The sequence below is a fragment of the Ambystoma mexicanum genome, chromosome 1q, assembly GCF_040938575.1.
Source record: "Ambystoma mexicanum isolate Mex_15411 chromosome 1q, UKY_AmexF1_1, whole genome shotgun sequence".
NCBI lineage: Eukaryota > Metazoa > Chordata > Amphibia > Caudata > Ambystomatidae > Ambystoma > Ambystoma mexicanum.
In genome coordinates this window covers 1,304,641,650-1,304,668,011 of record NC_090922.1, presented here as the reverse complement: position 1 = coordinate 1,304,668,011, position 26,362 = coordinate 1,304,641,650, and the positions used below count along the sequence as shown (strand labels likewise).

The following is a 26,362-nucleotide window of genomic DNA, read 5'->3' as shown; positions in this document are numbered from 1 at the left end:
TTCAGCTCCCAGTTCTGCTCAGGACTCTTTCCATGCCACTCAACCAAGGATTCCCCTCTCCAGCTTCTGGAGAGTGGGTTGCTTGCGGCTTCCTTGCCATCTTCTTGTTGAACTTTCCGGGCTGGACTGCCTCTCCTGCTGGTTGGCTGGCTCCTCTCATGTAGTCCGTTGTTTATTTATATATCGGCTGGTTGGCAAAGGTTGGCAAAGGTTGGCATTATGTTTTAAGTCCATATTCAATGTTGTTGGCCCATTGATCTTTATTCCTCTGCGCCTCCTTCTCGTCCCAGTACTTCCATCATCACTCTCCCTTGGGTAGTTCATGTTCTTCCTCGTCTCAGTTGAGTCAAGTTTATGGACCTACATAGGTACATGGGTTGGTTAGGTATGTGACTGGGGTTAGCAAAGTGTGGAGGGGTATAGGATGTTGGGTGAGGGGTATCACACCACGTCTCCCTTACATGTTTGTCCTCGTCCATAGAGGGAGAGTCTCACCCCGTGAGATCCTCCAGCACAGTACCACCCCCAGGGGGACTATCGGGTAGCAGCTTCACCTCCTTGACCGCATGGAAAGGGGCTCCCACTCAGGGAGAAGTGACGACATCCAAGGATTCGTCACAGTACTGTAGGGGTGCAGAAGGAGGAGACTGACACACAGGTGGCATAGTGGATCCTATAGACTTTTATTCACCAAGAAAATAAAGGAAAACCTAACTTTCCCTACTTCTATGAGGGGTATCCCTGCCTCAACTAAAATGCTAATGGGTCTTTCAGAATGTCCCTGTAAACTAGAGAGTCCACCGTCCTGTGGCAAAACTCTAACTCTGTCCCTTAAACTTATTGTATTATATTGTATTGTTTTTTTATATAGCGCCTATACACATGAACTGTTTCAAAACTCTCAAGGAGGGTTGGGAACAAGAGGAAGAGTCCTTGAAATTCGGAGACGATATTAGTCTGCACAGGCAGAGTAAGTGCATACAAATACATTTAACAGCTGAGAGTGAGACACAGCAAATAAGCCTGACAGCGATTCTGCAGTTTAAGGGGAGAAGACAGGGGAGAACAGACAGACGATCTTCAAGCAAGTTGCATATGGATCGTGCAAGTGCATAGACGGTAACAGGGCGAGGGAGGTCCAAGATTGCGGTAAGAGCAAAGAGAGCCACTCTCTTAGGTTATTTCTAAGTGCAGTGAAGGTGGTGGGTGTAGGGCCATGAGGCAAGTGCGATAGAGGACGGGCAAGGGTGCCTGGGACCGGTGATACTCTGAGGTACACAAGGCGGCCAGTCAGCAAGCTGTAAGGAAGAGGAGGAAGAGAGGGAGAGAGCAGAGAGCTAGGTTAGCAGGGTAGAGGGAGAGCCAAGGAAGAGGAGAAGAGGATGGTCTTGAGGAGTTTCCGGAACTTCAGAAGGCCAGGCTCAAAACGGAGGGCGGCAGGGAGGCTATTCCAGAGGGAGGCACCTGCTGAGGATAAGGATCTCCCTCCAAATCTCTGCTTGGAGTACCGGCTCAATCGCAGAAGGTTGGAGGTAGATGAGCGGAGGGTTCGTGAGGGACAGTATTTAGGTAGGCAACGTTGCAGCTAGGTAGGTCCCATGCCCCAGAAAGCAAGCCTTGTGGACAATGCAGAGGGTCTTGAACTTGATCCTTGCAGCCATCGGGAGCCAGTGAAGGGATTTCAGCGCCAGAGAGATGCGGTCCCTTGGCTTGAGGCCAAGGATTAAGTCTTGCGGTTCTGTTCTGGATGAGTCGTAGAGAGCGCAGGGCCGAGGAAGGGAGGTTGAGGATGAGGCTGTTGCAATAATCCATCCTAGAGGGAACCAAGGCCCGGGAGACAGTGAGCCGCTGCAGGAAAGTGAGAAAAGGCAGAGTACCTCTGAGGAGGTGTAGCTGATAGTTAAACGTTTTAGAGATGTCAGAGATGTGAGAGGAGAAGGAGAGAGTAGAGTCGAAGATGACCCCAAGGTTTTTTGCCTTGCAGTTGGGTGCGGGCACAGGGTCAAGGGAGGCCGGCCAGAGGGAAAGTGGAAAAACGGAAGCAGGGGTCCCAATGAGAACGATCTCAGTTTTACTGGCATTGAGGCAGAGGTCATTTTCAGCACACCATGACTAAAGAGCGGACAGACAGTCAGATATGCGAGAGGAGGAGGAGGTGGCTGAGGGTAGCCTGAAAGTTGTGTGTAATCCGCGTAACACTGGAAGCTAGAGGTGAAGGTGCCAGAGAGATGCACTTGCCAAGTGACACGTGCCAAGGCAGCCATATAGACGTTGAAGAACCAGGGGGTGAGGTTAGATCCCTGGGGAATGCCACAGGCTGAAAGAGCAATAGTCAAGAGAAATGATCCGAGTTCCACCTGGGATGGGTGGTCGGAGAGAAAGGAGATTAACCACATCAGAGTCTGACCTGTAATTCCCAGGGTGTCACAGGGACATGTGATCAGGATCTTGTGGTTAACCGTGTCAAAGGCAGAGGAGAGGTCAAGGAGAATGAGGACAGAGCGAGTGTTAGTGTCAAGATTTGCGAGCAGGTCTTCACGTGTGTTCAGGAGTGCAGTTTCTGTGCCTCTGGGTGCTCTAAAGCCAAACTGATGGTCATGGAAGCAGCCAACAGATTCAGTATGGAGGGTCAGTTGAGTGATAGCCAACTTCTCCAGGAGTTTGCCCAAGAAAGGAGTGATGGAGATAGGGCGGTAGTTTGCCGAAAGGGAGGGGTCGGCAGAGGGTTTCTTGAGCAGAGGGTGCACAAGGGAGTGCTTAAGGGCAGTTGGGAAAACTCCAGTGGAGAAGGACAGAGTGCAGAGATCAGCCAAAGCTGGGGAGAGGGAGTCAATATTGTGCTTAATGGTTTTAGAGGGGTAGGGGTCCACCTGTTTGGATGAGGCCTTCACAGACCAGACTTGTCTGGTGACCTCATCAAGTGTGATGGGGAGAGAGTAGAGAAGGTAAGAGGAGGGGGGCCATAGGAGGCTGCGGTGTTGGTGTATGCTGTGGAGTACAAGAGAGGGAGGAAAGGCTGTCTTGAGTTTTTGTGATGAAGTGTGCAGCCAGGGCTGAGCAAAGGCCCTGGGTGGGTGTGACAGAAGAAGAAGCTGCTGCAGGATTGGCCAGTTCCTTACAGACTTTGAAAAGTGTGGCCGTGTTGTTTGATGCCACAGACATGCGGGCTTGAATAAAGACTTTTCTTGGAGCGGATGCCTTTGAAGGAGGCTGCAGGCCACTTTGTCAGATGGTACGCCCAATGAGTTCCATTTCCGCTCAGCTGCCCTACATTTGCGTTTATGGGCAACCAGATCGGAGTCCTATCAAGAGTTGCATTTTTTGGAAGGCTTCAGTCGGACCCTCATGGCAGGGGCAAGAGTGTCAAGCATGTTGGAAATAGAGATGTTGAAGTTATGCCAGGGTTGGAGTCAGTCGCAGAAACGGGAGGTGGAGAGTAGGTGGAGGCAAAGGCAGCCACTGTCACTTTTTTCATGGGTCTGGTTACTTTGAAGCCGAGTGGCAGTGCCAGGTTTGTTGCTGCAAGAGGAGAGGAGAGGGTTGGGTGTGTTGAGAGAAGAGAGTGGTCAGTCCAGGATAGTGGGGTAGTGAGAGGGATAGAGAGAGGGATGTCAGTGGAGATTAGAACATCCAAGGTGTGGCCTGCATTTTGCGTGGAGCCATAGGGTAGGATAGATAGGGAGAGAGAATCGCATAGGTTGGGGAAAGGTCCTGAGGAGTCAGGAGAGTCAAAACGGATGTTGAGATCACACATCAGGAGGAGCTCAGAGGAGGAGGAGGGTAGAGAGGAGGCCAGGTCAACCCATTCCGAGAGGAAGAGAGTGGACTGTCCTGATGGCCGATAGAAGGGGGCCATAGTTAGAGAAGATTTAGGGGCGCGTGAGAGTCTGCAAACTAGGCCCTCGAAAGAGGAGTAGGCCTGAGTAGGGATGATGGACACAGGTTTCCATTCTGGGAAGGTAAGTGCCACCCCCCCACCTTTCTTCTTAGGCCTAGGCACAGAGGGGATGTTGTAACCTCCAGGGAGGAATGTGTCCAAGCTTGTAGCCTAGCTCTCCTTGAACTAAGTCCCTGTGATGGCAAGCACATCAAGATCCATGAGTTCGAGGAGGTTGCAGATGTCAGACGAGTGTTTGATGGCAGAGCGAATGCTGAGAGTGGCAATGTGGAGCAGCTTGCCATCTTTCAGGGTCTCTCTCGGGGGGTGGGAGGGTGGTGGGGGGGCACAGGGGACAGAAGTCCCGACCCAAGGGTGGCAGGAGGGCCAGAGGGCAAGTCGAGGAAGGTGAGGGAGCCAAGGCCGAAAAGGGGGCTGGGACAGTAAGGCAGGGTGAGGGTGCTGTACAGAGGAGGAGGAAAGCACAAATGGCAAGGGAGCCTGGCCGGAGGGAGAGGTGAGGTTAGAGAGACGAGGGAGTTTATAACTAAACTAGAAGGTAGTGCCAATGTTCTTGGCCCAGGAGAATGACTCCCTTCTCCTGGACTGGGTAGCACAATTCTGGCTGCAAGTACTTAACCAGGCAGAATGACTCCCTTTACCTGGTCCCAAAACTTTCCAGGGTTCTGTCATTTCATCAGGCATTTCAAAGCCTGCAATTTAAACGTGTTTGAAAGTTCATAACATTTCTTTATTTTTTGGGGGGTCCCCCCTCAATCTCACCTCCAGCACCTATTTCTACCTATACACAATCCCCCCAAGCACTTACCTGCCCTTTCCCACCCCCCCAAACATTTTTATGAACTGTCAAACACATTTAAACTGCAGGCTTTGAAATGCCTGACGATGAAAAAACGTTGTACCCCTTTCCAGACAAAGGATTGTCAATCTTGTATCAAAATATGTATCTGTTTTCTCACCTTGGGAATGACGCCCTTCCCCTGGAACACAATATTCTGTGGTCTGATCCTTTTTGCAGATGCAACTACCAGGAGAATGGCTCCCTTCTCCTGGTCTCTGTCTTCACTGTTTCTCACACAAAACAAGGGGGAATAACTCCCTTTCCCTGGCCTCTTGGTTAGATTGTCCTTTTTTCCTGTAGCACTGTCAGGAGAATTATTCCCTTCTCCTGGTATCTTGATTTCACAGTCATTTTACCCGTGTTGATACCCAGGGGAACAAGTCCCTTCCCCTGATGATCCTTGTTTCACAGTTGTCCTTCTTTTCCAATGGTTCATATAAAAGTATGGTTCTTGACCCAGGTTTCCGCAGTATAGCCCACTTGGTCCTCTGGCTTGCCAAGTACAGCCACGAGGGAGAGGATTGCTCTCTTGCCTTTTCAGATAGATAGTCCCAGTGCCAGGTATCAACATCTCTAAACTTGGGCAGACTCGGTTGACTCTTCTGCCATGTACTGCCACCAAGAAGATGACTTATGCTTCACATCTCTTGTGGGCGCAGGTCCTAGACCCGTATTTCTCAACAGCTTTATTCTGGCATACCTGGTTTTGGGCTCTTCCTTTTCTAGTCTCGCGGCTTCCTTCACCTTCTGATGTACTGGGGCGGATCCGCAGTCTCTGGTCCCTTGCAGACGGTGCGTTTGTACCTGAATGCACGGTCCAGCTTCTCCGTGAGTCTGCACCTCTGCTCTGCCAGCTTCCAGGTTTGCCTTTCAATGCCGGACCGTGTGGGGACGTCTTTGCCTTCTCACCAGCGTCCCAGTCAGAAACCCCTTCTTGCTTCCACGCCGAACCACTTCCTCGCTCACGGCTCATCGAGGGAGGTCTTGACAAACTTCCTAGTCAGTCTTCTGTTTTTGGGTTGATATTGGTAGTGGCCCTTAGTGGAGAACTAGAATGCTGACTCCCACTCCTGGTAGTGATCTTCAGAGTTCTGCACCTCCTCCTTGTCCCAATCTTTGTGATGTAATTCATACTTGGGTAGTCTGGGCCCTTCTTCGTCTCAGTGGATTTTATGTCACTGGCCTTACACAGGTACATGGGGTGGTTGGGTATTTTACTGGGGTGTGGTGTAAGTTTAGAAGGGGAAATTGGGAGGGGTTTATACAGCATTCTCCCTAGATGTCTGTACCTATCCGCAGAGGTGGAGTCTCTCCTTATGAGGTTCTCCCACTGTGTACCACCCCCAGGGGGACTATCGGGTAGACGCCTCACCTCTCTGGCCTCATGGGAAAGGGCTCCCCCTTGGGGAAACGGAGGACTGATGAATCTAGTGAGATCATCACTAAAACCCTGGTATGGGCCTCCTCTGATGTGGCCAGGGGAAGGCAGCCGCTACCTGATCCTAACCCTGAGAACAGCCAACTATCCCTTGTGTAATCTTGTTGTGTATATTAGTGTATATTAGTGTGAGGGTCAGAAACTTTTTAGACACTAGGGGCATTTTTGTTTAGCTTTAATTTGCTGGGCAGGGACATCCTTGTTAGGATAGGGAAAGATAGGCGTTTATCTCACATTTTTAATTGAAATAAAATGGCAACTTTTGAGAAAATGATACCTTTGTGTCCGTCTTGCATTTCAGACCCCTCACACAACCTCTAGGGATTTGACACAATACACATATAAGGGTGCAGGACTGAATAAGGGTGACTCTGCAGGATAAGTAGTGGACTGAAAGGAGATTCTCCTTACCACCAAGAGTCGAATATAAATGAGGCAGAGCTGGAGGGATTCTGTGTAAATGCCATCCTTCGAGATTGACAAATTGATTCATGGCCAGCCGGCATGCCTTGACAGACTTGCAACATAGACAGCACAATAACATATTACATTTACATGAAATGACAAGCTATTACTCTGGGGAAATTTCAACTGACCTGATGGGAGTCGTTTTTATAAGATTCAGTAGGTGCCATATGGGTTTTTGGAAATCTAGGGAACTTAATTCGATATCATTTTAGTTACACCGTGGGAATAGTTAATTGGTGTAGTGGTGTCTATTCGTATCAGTTGGGATGATTATTTAAACAGTAGAAGGTCTCCTGTTTTCTCTAGCATCCATAGTACGCCATCTACAAACCCACATCCCACAACTAGAAGCAGCAAACAAAATCTGCATTTGGCCAGACACAGTTCCCACCAGTGCCCATAAACACGTGACAAATATCAAATGAGAATTCTCTTTATAAGTGTGTAAGGAAATGCAGGTTCATGAATACCTTCTTCTCTGGGAAGCATGGACACCGTTGAACCAAAGGAGGTCCCATCGAAACTCCCTCTCTGGAAACAAGCAAAAATAGTTCCATTATTTACATGGGTACTGGAACTCTTCATAAAGTCGACATGAAGAGCTAGCGATTTTATCATGCAGTAAGCTTTCCTAACTACGCCATTCACCCACCACAGCTTTCCTTTTCATGAAAGTATCTCGTATTTTATAGAAAAACCAAATGTAATTTATTTTAAAAACAAAATAATAAACATTAAACAACTACTAAGTATAAGAATGTGGTTCACTGACAATATATTCAGAACTTTTTAACAAAATCCTTTGGGGCTCAATTTATCTGCTTAATTAATCCAAAGACACCGGCCCCCACCCTTAAATTAAAAATATCAACTCACGTAATTAACATCCTTACTAAATGTACAGATCAGAAGAATATGCTTTTGTCTGTAATTTATTTTTGTGTACGGGAGGGTAGCTCAGAGGCATCGTGCTCGTCGTAAAGACGACGCGGAACAACCCAGGTTCGATCCACAGGTCCGTGATTAGAAATCTCTGGGTATTGTTAACTGCCATGGGTCCCCCCAGTGCCAAGGCCTTTTTTGGTGATTTCGGTATTTCACCATGCAAAGCCTTCTAGCATTTTCTCCTTCATTAACCCGTTAAGTGCAAAGGACGAACTATCTCGTCCTTGGCACTGGGGAGGTAATCCCAAGGATGAGATACCTCGTCCTTGGCACTGGGAAGGTAATCCCAAGGATGAGATACCTCGTCCTTGGCACTGGGGAGGTAATCCCAAGGATGCGATACCTCGTCCTTGGCACTGGGGAGGTAATCCCAAGGATGAGATACCTCGTCCTTGGCACCTAAGTTAAGCGCGTTACGAATAACCAATTACTATAATAATCGTGCCTTATGGTCTTCCTTTCTAGATTTGGATTCTTGGTTCTTTATGAGATTATAGCTCGTTTTTAATAGTATCCTATGTTTCTTTGCACAATAATGCATGCTCAAACGCTCAGTGTTCCTGCTGCGACCATTTTGTTATTTGAAGTAATCTGGATTGGACTGGCATCTAATCACCAATGTTTTACATTTAATGCAATCCATTCAACTGCAGATGCCTTTCGCTGCTTAAGACATAGGCGAATGACATTATTTCTATTACATAATTGTTTTTTTTTAATGTGGTAGCCTCATTTTCCTTTTCCCTTAGCACCAGCAGTACCTGATCTTATACAGTGACATTTTTTCTAAAACCAGTTTCCTTCTTCAACGAAGTTCATTTCGAATTGCTTTTCATATAATCATTCAGCAAGGTTAGGAACTATGGATATATTTCGTATGCAATTACAAAATGTCATGGGGTGATAGTATGTTCAAAACATCAGCATTTAGGCATGATGGCTTCCTCTATTGAAACTGTTTTACATTTAAACATGATACTAGAATATGAATGCAAGGGAAATGATGGTGGTAAATGCACGGGCTTGAATTACACATTTTGAAAGTCACCTATTTTTGCTGTAAATCACAATTACACTTTCAATCCAAAAAATAGACGAGGCTACAGGGCCTATTTCTGAAATAGAGATCAAAGATAAAAGGTATAAAATATAAAAATAAGGCATCTGGTTACCAATTTTGCATGGCTCAAGAATTTTACTGCTGCTGCAGCTTTTTAACACACCTGTGGGAAAAAGCTGAGCAGTATCAACAATGATTCCCCTTTATGGCAAAGGAAATTCTTATAAAAGCAAACACGCCAATTGTGTTTTCTTGATGCTTTTATTGGGTAAGGTAAAGCACAGCATATAAAGACCCCCAACACATCCAAGATATCAGGCTTAACTGAAAATGCAATTGAGAAACAACAACTACTCTAAGGTTCTGCATTCCACATAGAACATTCCCTAGCATGCCCATTCTGGAATAAGCTGGTTAGTTGTACAATGCATCTCATAGCAAGACATTTTTACAACACATCCCCTTCCCCTATTTTATCAATGGAAATGTCTGGAATGGAAGCAAATGTTTACCTAAAGATAAATTAATGGGAAGCAATGATAGGAAGTAAAGGAAACAAAAGAAATATTTTTTTAAAGAGGATTCATCTCTTAATCTTCGCAACCAGGGGCACATTTCAGATTTGCCCACTTTCCAACCCAACAGCATTCCTGAAAACCTGCACAACTTTAACAGGGTCCGAGTACAGAGACTCTCCTTTCTTCGAGAGCACAGCTTTCCTTATACGGACCCAATCTCCAACTTCGACCACTGTTCTCTTCCTGGGATGTTTTTCATTAACTTTTTCAACCCACTTTTCTTTGCGCGCATCCATCCTTTTTCTCATCACATCCACAACCACATCTGTCTCTCTTGCTCTCCCCAACCAGGCTGGTGTCACTAAAGTGTTTGCTTTTCGGCCTCTCATGAGTTCAAAGGGACTCACCCCTGTCTCGAGACCTGGAGCCATCCGCAACGCATACAACCTCTCCCTCACAGCCACTCTCCTATCTAGGCCACACGCATTAGCTCCTCGGATGGCTTCCATAATACATCGATTCAACTTTTCGACCATGCCATTTCCTTGGGGATAATACAAAGGAGTCCTCTTGTGCTCAATCCCACATTTATCAAGATAATCTCTGAGCAACTTTCCCGTGAACTGTGGACCATTGTCTGTGAGGATACTCCTGGGTAAACCCACCCTCTCAAATACATCATCCAGAAATTCTATAATGCGTTGACATGTAACTTCTCTCATAATCTTAAATTCAGTCCACCTTGAGAAGGTATCAACTAGGGCAAGAATGAACCTTCTTCTACCCACACCCATGTCAACTGGATCCAAAACATCCATAGCTAAATCCTGCCACACACCCTCAGGAGTGTTGGTTTTTCCCATTGGTTGGGACACTGCCATCACATTTTTCCCAGATTTGATACAATCGGTGCATGCACCAACCACTCTCTCAATTTCACGATCTATCCCTGGCCACCAGTAATCCGCTTTTATCACTTCTTTAGTTTTACAAACGCCTATATGTCCTTGATGAGCAGATCTTATTAACTTTTCTCTCAGACACTGAGGAACCACTAACTTGCCCCACCGATACAATAATTCCCCTTTCACTGACAGTTCCATTCTCACTTCCCATAATGACCTTTCCTCACCAGAAAGTAATCTTTTCTCAGGCCATCCTTCTTCTACAAATGTCATGACACGTTTCCACATTTCATCTGATCTCAAAATATGAATCCACTCTCGTTTTTGTATAATACCTTCCACGGTTGCAAAGACCATTTCGCTCTCACCATACACATTGTTGCCTCAATCGCTTACACAGTTCTCCACTTTCACCCTCGAGGCATGATCAGCCTGTACATTCTCTTTACCTGCAACCACTTCTATAGTGAATTTGTGACATTGTAGTCTTGTTACCCAACCAGCAACTCTCCTTGATACTTTGTCAAGGCCTTTACTTTCAAAAATAGACTTAAGTGGTGTATGATCAGTTCTTAATGTAAAGTCCTGACCGCACACAAAATTCTTCATTTTCTCTATGCCCCAATGGCACGCCAAAGCTTCTTTTTCCAAAACTGAATAATTACGTTCTGCACCTCTCAACATACGTGATGCATGCATTACAACCATCTCTGTGCCATCAACATCTGGCTGTAACATCACCACTCCTATGCCCGTATCACTGGCATGAACAGACAGAATAGTCTTTTTTCTTGTGTCAAACATCGATAAAGATTTTGCCATATCAATCTTTCTTTTCATCTCTTCAAATTCTCTCTCACATTCACTGCTCCAAACAAATTCAACACCTTTCCTCAACAATGTCCTTAAACTGGTTATGCAGTCAGCATAATGCTCAACAAACCGATGATAGAATTCAATGGTACCTAAAAATGACCTCAATTCTGCTTTATTCTTTGGCGATTGTGTTTTCAGAATGGAATCTACTAAATTCCTTTTTGGTTTGAGCCCTTGCTCAGATATCTTATGACCTAAATAATCAACAACACAAGTCATAAAAACACATTTCTCACCACGCAAAGTTATACCTCTTATCTTGAAAATGTTCAGGACGACATCCAGCCTTCCCTTCAATTCTTCCTCATCTTTCCCACATATTAGAACATCGTCCTGAAAACACCACACTCCACTGACATCCTTTAGGAATTTCTCCATAACCTTCTGAAATACAGAAGACGCCGATATCAATCCAAAAGGCATGCGCCGAAATTGATATATTCCCTCATAGGTAATAAAAGCAGTCAATTTGCGAGATTCTGCATCTAAACTAATCTGATGGTAGGCACTCGCCATATCAAGTTTTGCAAAATACTTTGCACTTCCAATTCTGCTTAGCAACTCTCCCATGTTTGGAAGAGGGTGATGATCAGCCACAACACACCGATTAAGTTTCCTTAGATCGATGCACACTCTCAAATCCCCACTACTTTTTTCACTACTACCACGGTAGAAATCCATTTCACCGCTTTGGCAGGCTCAATAATACCTTCTTTTTCTAATTTCATTAGCTCCTCACGTACAGCTTTCCGCATTGACAAAGGCAAAGGCCTAAGTTTCGACGCAACTGGTTTGCTTCCCTCTTTTACAACAATCTTATGGCCCATTCCTTTTAGGCATCCCACTTTACTACTGAATACTTCCGGGTACTTAAGTAACAACTCATGGCTTCTGGTATTCTTTCTATTCGATCCACATATATTGGCTACATTAAGTACTTGTTCTTCACTATTGGGAATAACTTAATGCATAATCCTCTCTGTTCCTTCCACCCCAGCAAAGTTTCTCCCCTTTTTGTGACATACATTTTTCCAGAAGTCACTCTGCCTTTAAACTTGAACTCAGCATTACAACATTCCAAAATTTCTATCTTGTCTCCATTGTACCCATCAGGCATTATATCAGAGGGAAGCAGACGTTCTATGGAACCACCAGCCACATTTTCGAACACCACTCTGGACATTAACGTGATTTTTTAACATGAGTCTGCTAACATCTTAACCAGCCGTCCATTCACTTCTATCCAGGCAGAGGGGTGTTCACATTCATCAGACCCAGTGCACTTTACAATGTGAACAGTAACAATTTCATTCTCAGAAGTGTCACCCTCCTCAGATGATGCACCATCATATTCTTCAATGAGAAGAGTCCCTTTTCCACTACCAACCCGATAATTTTTGCAACAATTCTCAAAGTGACCCCATTTCTTGCAAATACTGCAATTCACATGCCTTCCAGGACATATGGGAGACATAGACAAATGTCGAGCACTACCACATCGAAAACACAATCTGTCTTCCCTTTTTATGTTACCCTGGGAGCTATCCCTCTGGGCACGTCTATTTCCCGGTTCACTACTACCCCCACCTATACTTTGAGTAGCTTCATGACGTCTATTGGGTTTGAACTTCTGCTTCTTCTTTTCTTTCGGATAGGCTCCCTTCTTATCACCCACCCTCAGAACCTCAATAGTTGACACTGACTTATTTTCCTTAACAGCCAATTTGGCTACACACTGCAAGGTGTGTTCAATCCTTTTTGCAATGCCTATAACCTCCTCTAAGTTGGGGTCGTCTTTTAACCAAGTTTCTTCACAAATTTTATCATTCGCACAATGTAACATAAACTGGTCCCTTATATGTTCATCTAGACTCCCACCAAATTTACAATTAAGAGACAAATGTCTTAGAGCCGAAATATAATCTTCAACATATTCTCCATCATTTTGGAACCTCATGCCAAAATGATATCTTTCCAGGACAGTACTCGTTTTAGCTTCAAAATGTTTGTCCAACTTAGACAAGGCTTCATCAAAATCGTTAGATTCCCCCTTCCAAATCCAGTTCAGGAATGTCTGGGAGAGTGTCATATATTCTCTAACCCTCATATCCCAAAAAGTGCTTCAGCATTGCCACCTTCTGCTCCACCGACATTCCATTTCCACAGGTAGCTTTAACATAATGTAAAAACCCCTTTTTCCAGGGTGCCCACTTGATCTTGGGCGGGCCTGGAGTGGGCATAAACACTTGGGGACCAGGGACTCCAGAAAGTACCATATTAAAGCTTCACTCCACAACACTGGATGTTCAATGTGCGATTGATGCCCCTTTTCCAGCACCAGAGCACCAAAAACAGTTAGTCTCTCCCTTTGCAAAAAAAATGAATGACAGTCCACCAAAACTGGAGTTAATTCTCCTCCCAGAGTGAATCTGCCTCTTTCAGTGGGATTCAGAGTATCACGCAAGTCAGCACTCTTGGCTACGGGGAATATTTTTCCTCCCCTGCAAATACATCTCCCCTGTGCAATCTCACCTGGAAATGTCCGTGCTCACAACGATCCCGGACCGGCTTCCCCTCAGGGCCCTGGGCGGGTTCAACACATCGCTAGCTTCACCCCGTCACACGAGACCACTAATCCAAAAGCAGAGCTCCTACCGCAGTGTCTGCCTAACATCCGTGCAGGTGACTCATTTGTTCAGAGCCACTATCCAAGGAAGTACACATACACGGTTCCTTCCACGATGCTTGCCTGATATCCTCACACGTGATGATCCACGTGACAGGCGCGCGCTTGGACGCGCGCACTGCCGCCGGTTCACCCAAATGCAGAGCGGTCCCCTATGATCACTGGAGAGCTCCTTCAAGGGGACGCGTTGCGCCTCCAATTCCACAAGACGCCGCCACCACAGGTCCCGATGAGACTTCTCTAGATGCGAAGTGCCTCACTTCCCTCCACTTCTCAGATTGGCAAAGCTGTTCGGGTCGGCACAACTCTGCTCCTCTGCCAAAAACGAGCGCGCAGCCGGCAAAACAACGCCACCAACGCCTCGGGCACCAGTTCCTCTCCATATCGTGACAGACGGTGAGCGTTGTCACTTTAGGCAAGCTGGTGTTGGGGGTCTCGATGGGGACAGACGTCAGAAAAGCAGGGCGGGCTTTACAGGAGCACACATCCCATCCTCGTCGCCATTCTTATAAAAGCAAACACGCCAATTGTGTTTTCTTGATGCTTTTATTGGGTAAGGTAAAGCACAGCATATAAAGACCCCCAACACATCCAAGATATCAGGCTTAACTGAAATGCAATTGAGAAACAACAACTACTCTAAGCTTCTGCATTCCACATAGAACATTCCCTAGCATGCCCATTCTGGAATAAGCTGGTTAGTTGTACAATGCATCTCATAGCAAGATATTTATACAACACAAACCTACTGAAATTGGCCACAAAAGCTTTTCTTTACCAAAAGCTTGGATAGCTCTCTACAGTGAATACTTGTGATCATGCACTTTCAGATTTCTATTTCAAATCTGGCAAGGAGTCCATCCAACACTTCAAGTTTGTATGCCCTAAAACCTGTCTAAATAATTATGAGATTAGGGCTCTAGACTTGCCTGAAAAATGCTAAACAACAAACAATAGTTAGCCCTGATGTAGTTTGTTGTGTCTATACATCTTTATGAAACTTGGGGACATAACATTTCCTTATTCAAATCTAGATGAATTTACAAAGAAATGCATAAATTATGATTAATCTTGAATATTGGTCCCGCTGATGCATATTACTGTGTTGTATATGTTATGTTTCTTTCTGCTAAGTATGACAAATGTTATTTATCTGAACACTCATGATATTGTTGATAGAACGCGGATGCAAATAAAAAACAAATGAAGTTGTTAAAAACGTCCCCCTGACTTTTAGGATCTGACCATCGGGTGCAATCCCTATTAATTAAAGAATAAATAAATGATGTGTCTTTTTACAAGGAAAACAGGCAAATATCCATCCCTTTTAATGCCCTGGATCACGCGGCCTTATCCTATGGGCACTGTATGGGGTGTGCTGTTTAGCACGGCTTCCACTGGCCAATGCCACCACTGGCCTGCACTTACTTATTCATTGGCAGCTTAGCACTTACCAGCTGCTCTCTCCCTAGTACTTCCCTCCGTGGAACAGCTGGCACTTACTCCCCCACTCCCTCATCCCTTCTCTCTCTCTGCACTTGCACGTTCTGAATGCTCACAAGGCCTAGTAAGTCAGCCTCTATCTTTCATTGTTTACTTGCGTTCATTCCCATGTTCCCTCCCTGAAACCCTGTAGGCGCTTTGAAACACAATTTACTTGATGTATAAGCGCCTTACAAAGGCACAATAAATAAATTAAATAAATTCACATGAGCATAGTCAACAGCAAGAGCCACAAGCTACTTTGTAGACAGGGTCTGCTGGTGAGCAAAGGGCACCTGCATTGGCTAGGTGTGAATGTGGTAGACGACCACGCTGCACGCAGCGCTTTTGCTCTTTGATGGATGCAGTGCAACATTACAAGCTACAGCCCCACTAGTCACTCCAAAGGCAAGGCACTGGTTGCTGCGCCACAATAACCTAGACAGGCTGCGCAAAAAACCTGTGAGTCCATGTCACAAATAGGAAGGCCTTCGAGGACCAACAGCAGCCCGAGTACTTGTGCTCATATAGGGAATTTTGGTAGGGGGCGGGATAGGAAACAAACAGCAAGGGGATGCATGGGAAATGAGGGGTCGGAGGGAGATGGGTTATGGTCAAGCAGTAAGGGAGAAAGCCCTCTTTTTTCCTGATGTAGGTGTCGAATTTGATAAAATAATTTGATAAAATAAAACCTTTTGTTTATCCTTTGGCGGTGCCACAGTGGAGTTACCTGGTGGATCCAAGGAGTAACGCTTTGTCAGAGCCAAAAGAGTATAGCAGACATGGAAGCTGGGAATAAGAGTATGGCACCCCAGGGTGCAAGACCTTGGGTCAGAGAAACTAAAATATGGGCTAAAAGAAGAAGCTGGAGAGGGAAAGGTTTGCTGAGACAAGCCAATCAAAAGGAAAATCTGGCCATCGACAAGTTTATTATTGGGGTGAATGGCTGCTGCGGTATCAAAGTTAGTTGGCCAGACAAAGCATGTAGAGGCATAAAGGAACTGGCTATTACCTGAATAGGAAGTTTGTCCGTAGGAATATTCTGAATAACAGATGCAGCCTGGAGGGAAGCAGGATTCCTTTCAGGGGTCCATTTAACCCTGTCTGCTGGTTCATTATGTACGCAACACCTATAAGTTAACACTCATCAATAAAACATCTGTGGCACTTAAAGTGTCCCCTAAACTGGTTTGATCTTGGGCAAGGAGGGAGTTGGGGAACAGAGGTACAACAACTGTAATTGAGGGGAGGCAACAGGGTAGAAGTGCAAGGAGACTTCTTAATGAGGGGATAAGTTGGAGTGAAATGAGGGGCATTGAATGAGCAGCAGGTGAAAGGACTAAGAGCTAAAGAAGAGGAATAAAGGTGAAGGGGAGACGAATGGCTGGGAGCGAATGATGAGGAGGAAATGAGGCAAGCGGGGCATGAGGAGCAGGAAGGAACTGACCGTTATGATGAGTGCTCCAATGTCGTTCTCGAACTGCGAGGTTCTAGAACAACGCTGGAGGCAGTTAGTTTAGACTTTGTACAGAGCGCACCCATCTGGGTGGTCTTGCAATAAAAATACCTCATTATAAAACTATGGTCTCCAGCATCATTAACATAACGGGTGGCGACGAGGAGACAAACGAAACGAGAGCCTCCAGAGACCAGACAGTTGCCTGACGCTGTGTAGGCAGAGTAAGCGAGAAGCTACCAATAGAGGGGTAGCAGAGGCATTGGTGGCCCAGCCGGACCGAAATCAGGAAGAGAAGTGGCAGCCGAAACCAGAAGAGAGGTACCCCAAATATAAGGCTTGATAAAAGAGCACTCACCGCGCACAAGGAGCAGCATTCAATAGCTGGTCCATGCGCGTGCCTGCACAACGCCTATGCCCAAAAAGCTAAGAGAAAAGGACCTAAAAATGTTCCGTAATGTGATGGTCATTTTTTTGTTGCTACATCACCATGACAACGCAAACACAAAGCGCGTTGATCGCTTAACTGATTTAAAGGCAATCAACATTACAAGATACGGCAACATACGGCTCTGCACGCTGAGCTATTAAAGCCACAGAGTAATTAGGTCCCAAAACTTGTTCATGTGATCGCCAGGGCAAAACACCCCAGAACAAAATGAGTGCTTTATTCATTCAATGAGATCTTGAATGTTTGCACAGTGTGGCGCGCTAAGTAAATAAACACACCTGAGCACACAAAAAAAGGTAAGAACAGCAAACAGGGCAAGAACAATGCAGAACACCCCTGCTCCTTGTGCTTTCCTCGCAAATCCTGGCAGCCCCACCACACCATGGAAGCAGTGGGTGGACACATTCCAGGTATATTGACGAGCCATTGGTGGAGCAAAATTCAACGATGATCTTAAGGAGGCCACTCTATTAAACTGCATAGGAGCTGAAGCGCTCATGATTTTCCGCACACTACCCAACCAGAGTAATAGTGATGAGGGAGCAGGGGATTCCGCTAGTGCCAGTAGCAATAGATGCTACGAAAGTGCACTCCATAAACTCTCCACACATTTTGGGAACAAGACGAATGTGGTTCTGGAGAGGTATCATTTCTTCTCCAGAAAACAGAATAAGGGAGAATCAGTGGATACCAGTGGATACCTACAGTGCAGCTTTAAGGGGGTTTCTGGCAACATGTAGGTTTACCGGCATTGCAGATGAATACCTAAGAGATCAATTAGTAATTCACACTGCCGATCCCCACTTCAACAAAGGTTGTGGCAGGCAAATGTCCCCACACTTGACCAGGCAATAGAGATTGCCAGGACAATAGAATTAGGAGATAGATGGATGACGACTGATCAGGGTAAACAAGATATGATGGAAATTAAGAGTGTGCAAGTAGAAAGAGATGAAGATGGAGAAGATATCACAGTAGCATTGATACAAAGGATGTCCACAGTGGCTTCCAAAATGAAACCTACTGAGAAACCTAGAAAAGAAAGAGATACTTTTAATAAAGTGAAATGGAGATGCTACAAATGTGGTCGGAGCAAACACCCTAATGGCGACAGAGAATGCCCAGCATATGCAGCAGAGTGTTTCAGGTGCAGAAATATTGGAAATTTTGAAAAGGTTTGCAGAAATAACAGAAGAAGTGGAAGAATAGGCTCAAGTATCAGAAAATACGAGGAAGGTAACTGTCCAAGTAATATCAATATCAGAGCCTTGGAAGAAATAGGTGGCCCAAGAAGCCTGTTATCCGTATCAAATTACTGAGAAGAACAGGAGGTACAAATACTGACAATCTGCTCAGAAGGAAAGAGAGGTCCATGGGTGTGCATGAATATCACTGAGATACCTATACAGGTGATAGTGGACACAGGCTCAACCTACACAATGGTGGATGTCCAAATATTCACAAAAGAGTTGAATGGGCGATCTGAAAATTTGTGGATAACCGGTATCAGAGCCACATGGTATGGCAAGAGTCCCATTAACATCTTGGGTTATACATGGGTCCACCTCAATTTTAAAGGTAGAGAGACATACTTTAAGTTATATGTGGCAGAAAATGGATCATGGGTGGGAGGAACAGGCAGCCCTCCGGATAAAGATGCACCCAGGAGAGGCAGCCCTGATATTGTGTGTCCCCAGCAAAGATTATAATACCAATGAAGTGGTAGTGAAGATGTATCGGGATGGTTAAAGGTTTCAAACATAGGATTGTTCTGAAGAGAAGTGCCAAACCAATCACACACAGAGTGAGAAACATTCCGGTTGGGGCAAGAGAGGCATTACAGAAAGAGTTGACTAAACTTTGTAAACAGAAGATAATAGAACCGATTGAGTCCTCTGAGGGGTTATCCCCAATTGTAATTGTACAGAAACCAGATCATTCCATAAGGATGTGTGTGTCAACCTTCGAAACGTAATGCCAATATTTGGATTGATAGACACCCTTTACCAAATATAAATGAGATGTTATTAACAACCATAAATCCCGCCAAGTACTTTACTACACTCGGCCTGTCGTCAGCATACCATCAAGTTGTTTTAGATGAAAGTTCTAAACATCTAACTTAATTTGTCACTCCCCTGGGAGCTTTCAGATAATGGCACATATCTTTTGGCCTAGCATCTGCTGCAACAGTCTTTCAGAGGTTAATGCAGCAACTTTCTGAGGGCCTCAATGGTGTATAATACTTCCATGACGACATTCTAATTGCAACCATGATGGAAGAGGAACACAATGCCAAACTGTTAGGAGTTCTGCAGGCCATACAAGAAAAAGGAACGTATGTGGGACACATCATACATTCTGAAGGAATTAGCCGAAGAGGAGTCTGGTTGAAACGATATCAAACATGCCTGCTCCTTCAAATAAAGATCAATTGCGCAGTTTCTTGGGGTTAGCGGAATACCATTAGATATTTGTACCACATTTTACAGACAGAACGCAGCACATGAGAGCCCTCATGAAAATGTCACCAAGATTTGTGTGGTCTGAAGAGTGCCAAAAGGAACTAGAAAACATAAAGAGGACCATAAACGGTGCACCAACAGTCAGTATGTTCAGCATCACAGCTGCTAATGTAATCACAGTTGATGCTAGTAATGTTGGCATGGGTGGAGTGTTGGAGTAAGTTCAGGAGAATAGTGAGGTACCAACTGCATTTGATTTGCATGTCCTATAGGCGGCAAAGCTAAATTATTCAACTATAGAAAAGGAAGCCCTAGGAGTGAAATTAATTCTGGAGCATTTTAGAGGATTGGAATGGGGTCTTCCAGTGACTCTTAAGACTGACCACAAGCCATTGATACACATTTTAAATTCTAAGAATCCACACTTAGTCTCCCCTACAATTTGCAGGTGGATCCTTGACATAATACAATTTAATGTAAGGGTAGTGTGCACGCCTGTAAACATTAATGTCATTGTGGATTGCTTCTCCAGATTACCATGGGATAGCGGAGAACAGAATCAAGACCAAGTTGATGAAAAGGACACGGAATGCACATTATTGCACATATTGAACCAGGGATATCGAAGGAAGAGTGGGCCTGAGCATCTTCTGAAGACCCTTAACAAAGATTACTATGCTGGACTGTACAGGAAGGATGGGAGAAGATTGACCATGCTCTAAAAGAATATGCACACATTCAGAATGAGATTGCGTAAGATCCTGTGTCTTTGTTTAGGGGTGACCGAGTAATTCCACCTGCAACCTTATGGAAGAGCATCATGGATTTAGCACATGAAGGCCATCTTGGAATGAACCTTATGAAAAAGAAGAAGGATCAGAGAATGTCATTGGAGGCCAGGGATGTGGAATGGAGTTGAAGAGTTGATGAGGAATTGCCAGCCGTGTGCAGTAAGTGACAAGAGCAAGAAGACGCAAGTGACTCCATTACAACCTGTAGAGATTCCAGGCATGGTATGGAAGAAACTAGCCATAGACATTACAGGACCCTTTGTGACATTGGATACACAAAAATATATAGTGGTGTTGATGGATTACACTTCAAAGTGAGTTGAATGAGGAGTAATGGAGGGCATGATTATGACAGGGATGATTGTGAGATTCTTGGAAGATATCTTCAGCAGAGAAGGAGAACCCAAAATATTGTATCCGACAATGGGGTCCAATTATGCCAGAGGGGATGCAGGCATTTTTTAAAGGATCGAGCTATTGAACATAAAGTTACTTCACTATACCATCCCATGGGCAATGGATTAGTGGAACGCATTAATGGATTTGTAAAGAACATAATACAACTTGCTGTGGCTAATTCATTATCATGGAGAGATACACCCAGTGAGGCACTAAATGCATATAGAATGACCCCCCCTTTCCACAACAGAAGAAGAACCGTTTGTTATGATGAGAGGGAGAGTAGCATCTAACAGGTTGAGGCCACCATGGTTGCCAACAAAAACAGTAAAAAGGTAGACATTGAGCATATTGTAAACAGAGTGAAAGAGAAACAAAAGAAATACTAAGCATATTATGATAATACCTGGCATACAAGAGAAAGTGAGTTCAAAGAAGGAGATTGGGTTTGTGCAAAGGAACCTAGAAAAATCTTAAAAGGATTGTCTAAATTCAGGCACAGAGAGGGTGAAGGCGCCAGAGCAGTCTGTGATTTTGGATGATCACAGAAGGTGGTCATGTGATGATGTCATCCATTCCAGAGAACAGAGAAGAGCAAATGATTTGTCACATGCCTTTGGATGTCAAGGGCAGACTCATGGTCAAGGACTGTTTACGGATACTATGATGGAGAGGAGTGGTGATGACTCCGGCAACTGGATGTCGTTGAAGGGCAGGAGAGTTGCTCCCAATTTCAAGAGTGACTATGTTTATTACTAACTGTATCGTTTTATATTTATTCCTCGATTACCCCGTCAATCGGATGCCATTGAGGAACAGGGTGAGTTGCTCCCATTTTCAAGAGTGACTATGTTTATTACTAATTGTATCCTTTTATATTTATTCCCAGCCCCCTTTCGAACCCTTTTCCCCACTTCCATCTTCATTCCCTGTTTATTCCTTGGAGAGGAGATGTTGTGATGAGCGCTCTGAAGTCGTTCTCGAACTGCGAGGTTCGCGAACAACGCCGGAGGCAGTTAAGTTTAGACCTTGTACAGAGCGCACCCACCCGGGGGCTCTCATAATAAAAATACCTAAGTATAAATCTATGGTCCCTAGCATCATTAATATAGGTGAAAGGACTAAGAGCTAAAGAAGAAGAGGAATAAGGGTGAAGGGGAGATGAATGGCTAGCCGTGAATGATGAGCAGGGAATGAAGGAAGAGAGGCATGAGAAGCAGGAAGGAACTGACTCACATTAAAGGCAGGGAAGAAGAATCCGGTACGAAAATGAGCGGCGGGGTGATGAGTGCAAGAAAAGCAATGACAGGCCAGGGAGGATGGGTAGGGCAGATTAATGCAGGACAGCAGAGAAGGACAGACGTGGGGGCAGACTATGGGGTAGAGAATGAGGGCCAGGGTAGTTGATTTTGGGAGGGGAGAAGAATGACTGGTGAGGCAATTACCATTTACCATGACTAATGCTAGATAGTGATCTGTCTGTCCTAAAACTACAAGGTTGCAGATGAAGCATGCTATCGAGAAGTCTAAGAGGGCATCTGGTCAGCAGTGCCCACAGTCTTGGTAAATACTTTTACCAGGTTGAAGAGTAAGCGATCCAAAATGTCTACCTTCCTTATCTAGAATACCATGGAAGAAGCTATGAGAGAGTCCAAGGTGGGATTAAAGGTTGATGCTGATAGGCAGATTGATTAACTCGCGGGGTGGAATATGTTTTTACAAATAAGCATAGTCAATGCCCTATCAGTAGAAGCATTTGTCATCAGGTTTTCAATTTCACAAGCACTACTTATGACGTCTGCATTACTTTTCATGTAAAACTGCGAAAATAAATTCAGCCTAACATTGAATCACAAGTATTGTATTTGGGTTTGCATAACTTTTCAGAGAACAGATTCAGATTATGTTTAGGGCAATTCTTGCTGATGAAGTGTTACCGTACACATTGGGTTGAAGAGTTCAGACCTTTTCCTGCAGGCACATGCTCTATACAAACACATTATAAAGTTAATGGAATAAGTCAGAACCTTCCTAACCAAGGATACTGAAAGAATTCAAAGTGTCTAAATGACAAATGACATGCACCTGGCTTTTTACATATAGAAACCAGAATCAACTTTGCTTGCAGCTGACAAGACTAAGCAAAATGTACACACTAAATAAATGCAAATCATTTTTTAAAGAGGATGCAATTTGGTTGCGAAATGGATTGGTCACCTTATTCACAGAGGTGGCTCATGCTTTAACAGAGAGCAGTGACTTTTTAGCAAATTATTAGATGGGGAGTGGGGTAAGGGTATAGATTAGGGTAGGGGGAAATGCTAGTGCCGCCGCCCGCATTTCAAGTCGAAAATTAGAATAAAACAAATTCAGCATTTTCTGCCTCTGTATTTTCCATTCAATCTTTTCATGGACAACCTTTCAGAGTTTCATGTCTGTTATGAATCCCCTATATATTATTGTTATAAACCTGAATAATACACAACGTGTCTACCTCTGAATAATGGAAAGCAGACCCAGGTATGCCTGGCATGTAACAGGCCCTGCTGGCCTGACATACAATATTCCAATTTGCCACTTCAACGTTACTAATTTGATCAACTTCAAAAGGATGAAAGGCTGAGTTCCTTTTCCCCAGATTCAAACATGGGACCTGCGGGTTACACATAGATCTCTGCAGTAGGTGCATTAATCTTCTGAGATATCTTACTGCTGCAGGGTTTAATGTGCTGTCCTTCCGTCTTGGATAATGTTCACAGATGCACAGAACTCCATTTCCTTTTGATAACCCCCCTGGCACTCCACCCAGCCTCACTAGACCCCTCCAGTTCTCCTCTTCCTCCTTCCTGAAACCTTTTAAAGTTATATGTTTTTTCCCCATAAATCAGCAAAACCTGCCAGAGCATATCCTGGACTTCCCTGGAGGTCTATGGCTCTTAAGGAGCTTCGAGCACATTAGGGTTGGAAGAAAGAAATCTGTGGGAACACACAAACCTACCAAAATCACATTAAGAGATTTGGGGGCGCCTGTGTATAACTTTGAGAAGGTATGCACAGGCTTATTTTTCTGGAACAATAACTGCACTTCTCAGTAAGTCACATTTACTGCATAATGGCCTACACCAATACTTCTCATACCATGGGTATGGCTAACATTGTGTCAGGTGTATCGACCCACGTTCAAGTTATTATGCTGCAACATTTGGTACTGTTGGCTTAGAAAATCCAAGATGGCCGAAAAGCCCACATTTGCGCCAGAATCCAGGAAAACCGCACAGTTTTTGCGCACACCAAAATGGTCACCTGACCTGCCACCCACCAGTGCGAGCATGATGGGCCAGAAGCGCCATGAGTGAAACGTGGTGCCAAAGGAAAAACAGCAGTGCCTGTTAGCTCAAAAAGCGCTTTGAAATTACCTTTGTTTCTCTGAATGCAAGCTCAAAATGCCTATTTCAAACATTGCAAGATATTCAAAAATCTTACTGAACACCAGCAGACGTCTGATAGAATGAAGTCTTGTGTGCATACAAAGTTTGGAAAGATGAAGAGCCTAAAATAATGTTTATAACAAAACTGGCTGAGCTGTGGATGTCAGCAGCTTAAGTGAAATGGAATTTAAAGCCACTAAAATCGAAATGTTTAAAATAAATGAGTGACCTACTTTTGAGTGTCACATAGGTTGCAACTGTTTAAATGTCATAGTTTTGAACTTAGAATCAGCGTTCTAGCTGCATGTGTCAAAATTGTAAGTTTGATTTGAATGAAGAAAAATGGGAACAAAAGTGACCTTTGGCTGAAGCCTGGCTTAAAGGAGATTGAATTCTGCCCGGCAACTACCCCCGAAAGGAGTTGAAACTTGCCCAGCAACTGCATTCACAGGCCTGGCCTGCCTTCTGCTGCCCCACCAAAAGGAGATTACACCTCTCTAATTGAATCAGGGGAGGGGTACCTGAGAGCAGGGAAACGGAACAATGAATTTCCCTTTGCTCCAAGCTATTGCTAAATCAGGGGGTCGTAAATGGCTTCCTCTTGGAAGGAAATGGGAGTGGCACTGCCTCTGTGATCCAGCTGAGCTTGGAGGAAGTGGACAAACCAGAAATTCCCCCATGTGCTTTGGGAAACCACACCCCTCTGGGCCAGAGCATAATTTTAAGAAGATGGATAATTCATAGTACAAAATTGTCAAAAGTATATCAATAATATCATTATTCCTGTGATTTTTCTGTGCACATTTTAAGAGGTATTAGGACTATGTGGTATGTTCTGGGGGGTAGTAGCGGAAAATAGGGTATTACTCCAAATGTCTGTATGTTAAAAATCTGACACTTCATCATCTGATGTCCATATTCCCTGCGCACATTTGTGTAAATTCTGGAAATGTTTAGAGACTGTGTTCTGGATGAAAAGGGCAGAATTCTGTCAGAAAAAATTGTACATAGATAAATATGCATTTAAGTCAAAAATAGATTTGTGTGCAAAGTGACAAGGGGAGTGTTCTTCCTGTATGCCATAAAAATGATGCCTGATGACACAGAATGACTCACAATTCAGTTCCCCAGTCAGGCAACAGAGAATCCTCTAGCCTATCAGGATCCTCAGAAGGTTGGGCATAGAAAGTCAGCCTTCCCACCCACTTTCAAAACACATGAAAAGAGCCACTGAGACCCAGGTAGGGACATTCACTTTCCACTTCAAACTGATTTCTTGCGAAGCGCTTTGCCAGAAGACTCCAGAACCAGAACTTAGAATCCAGACTTCAGAACTTGCAGCAGAGAGGCCTAGTCCAAAAGCTGAATCCTTCTCAGCAGGCCTCAGAATCCAGCCACCTAACCAAACTATTCAACAGCCGGGCTGTGCTGTTCGCTTCTGGCTAGAACTTTTGCCGGAACCAGAGACCCAGACCAGACCGGGGTGCCAGTACCAGACCCAGAAAGCAGAGCTGTATCCAAACCGCAGACTAGACCCAGACCAGACCGCTGTGCAGTGCCAGAACCTTTGCCAGAACCAGAGATCCAGACCAGCAGAGCAGAGCTGACCCAGACAGCTGTGACTTCAGAACCAACCGCTAGAAGTCCAGTCTAAACCAGTTGAACAGATCTTGATGGCCTATTTGTAATGTATAGTGTAAGTATCCAGCCAGAACTGTGCAGAACCAATCTCTTAGTCTAAAACAATCTCATCCCATCCATTTCAACCTATTTAGAACTGCATAGAAATTGTGTGTCCATTCTGTGATTTCAAACCTGTGAAAGTGTCATTTGTCATTTGAATCTTACTTTATTTCGGAGAATCTACCTCCACAAAATCGTCCGTATCTTTTGAACCGCGCTCAACGCACTTGGAAAAAGGGCCACGAATTGCAATTTGACTCAACTTCTTCTCCTGTCAAAAATAGCTGTCTTTTGCTGCAACTGCTGAAATTCGTTTTCAACCTGACAATCCCTCATGAATCACTGATAGTGTTGACCTGAACCAATCTTAAGTAGCTATCACCTACCCTGAATCTCCTATAGGGAATTAAAATCATTTTTAGCATATTTTCACTTCATTACAAATCACATTAAAAGTATTTCTGCATGTTTTAAAAGCATACCGGTTGCTCTAAGCTTGCTAGGGGGGAACTAGAATGTGAATTGCATTTGATTATATTCCTGAAAATTTTGTGCTCTCCTTCCATCTCTTT

The 26,362-nt window shown here is 44.6% G+C and overlaps 1 protein-coding gene across 2 annotated transcripts in view; it reads right to left on the bottom strand.

Annotated features, from left to right (window-relative positions):
• The window catches only part of LDLRAD1 (low density lipoprotein receptor class A domain containing 1), a 225,800-nt gene that overhangs the window by 175,777 nt on the left and 23,661 nt on the right, over window positions 1-26,362 (bottom strand). For both annotated transcript variants that reach the window (XM_069642158.1, XM_069642157.1), the window contains exon 2: window positions 7,116-7,176. In XM_069642158.1, coding sequence (XP_069498259.1) covers window positions 7,116-7,134 — 19 coding nt within the window. In that variant the 5' untranslated portion in view covers window positions 7,135-7,176. The remainder of the gene's footprint in view (window positions 1-7,115; window positions 7,177-26,362) is intronic.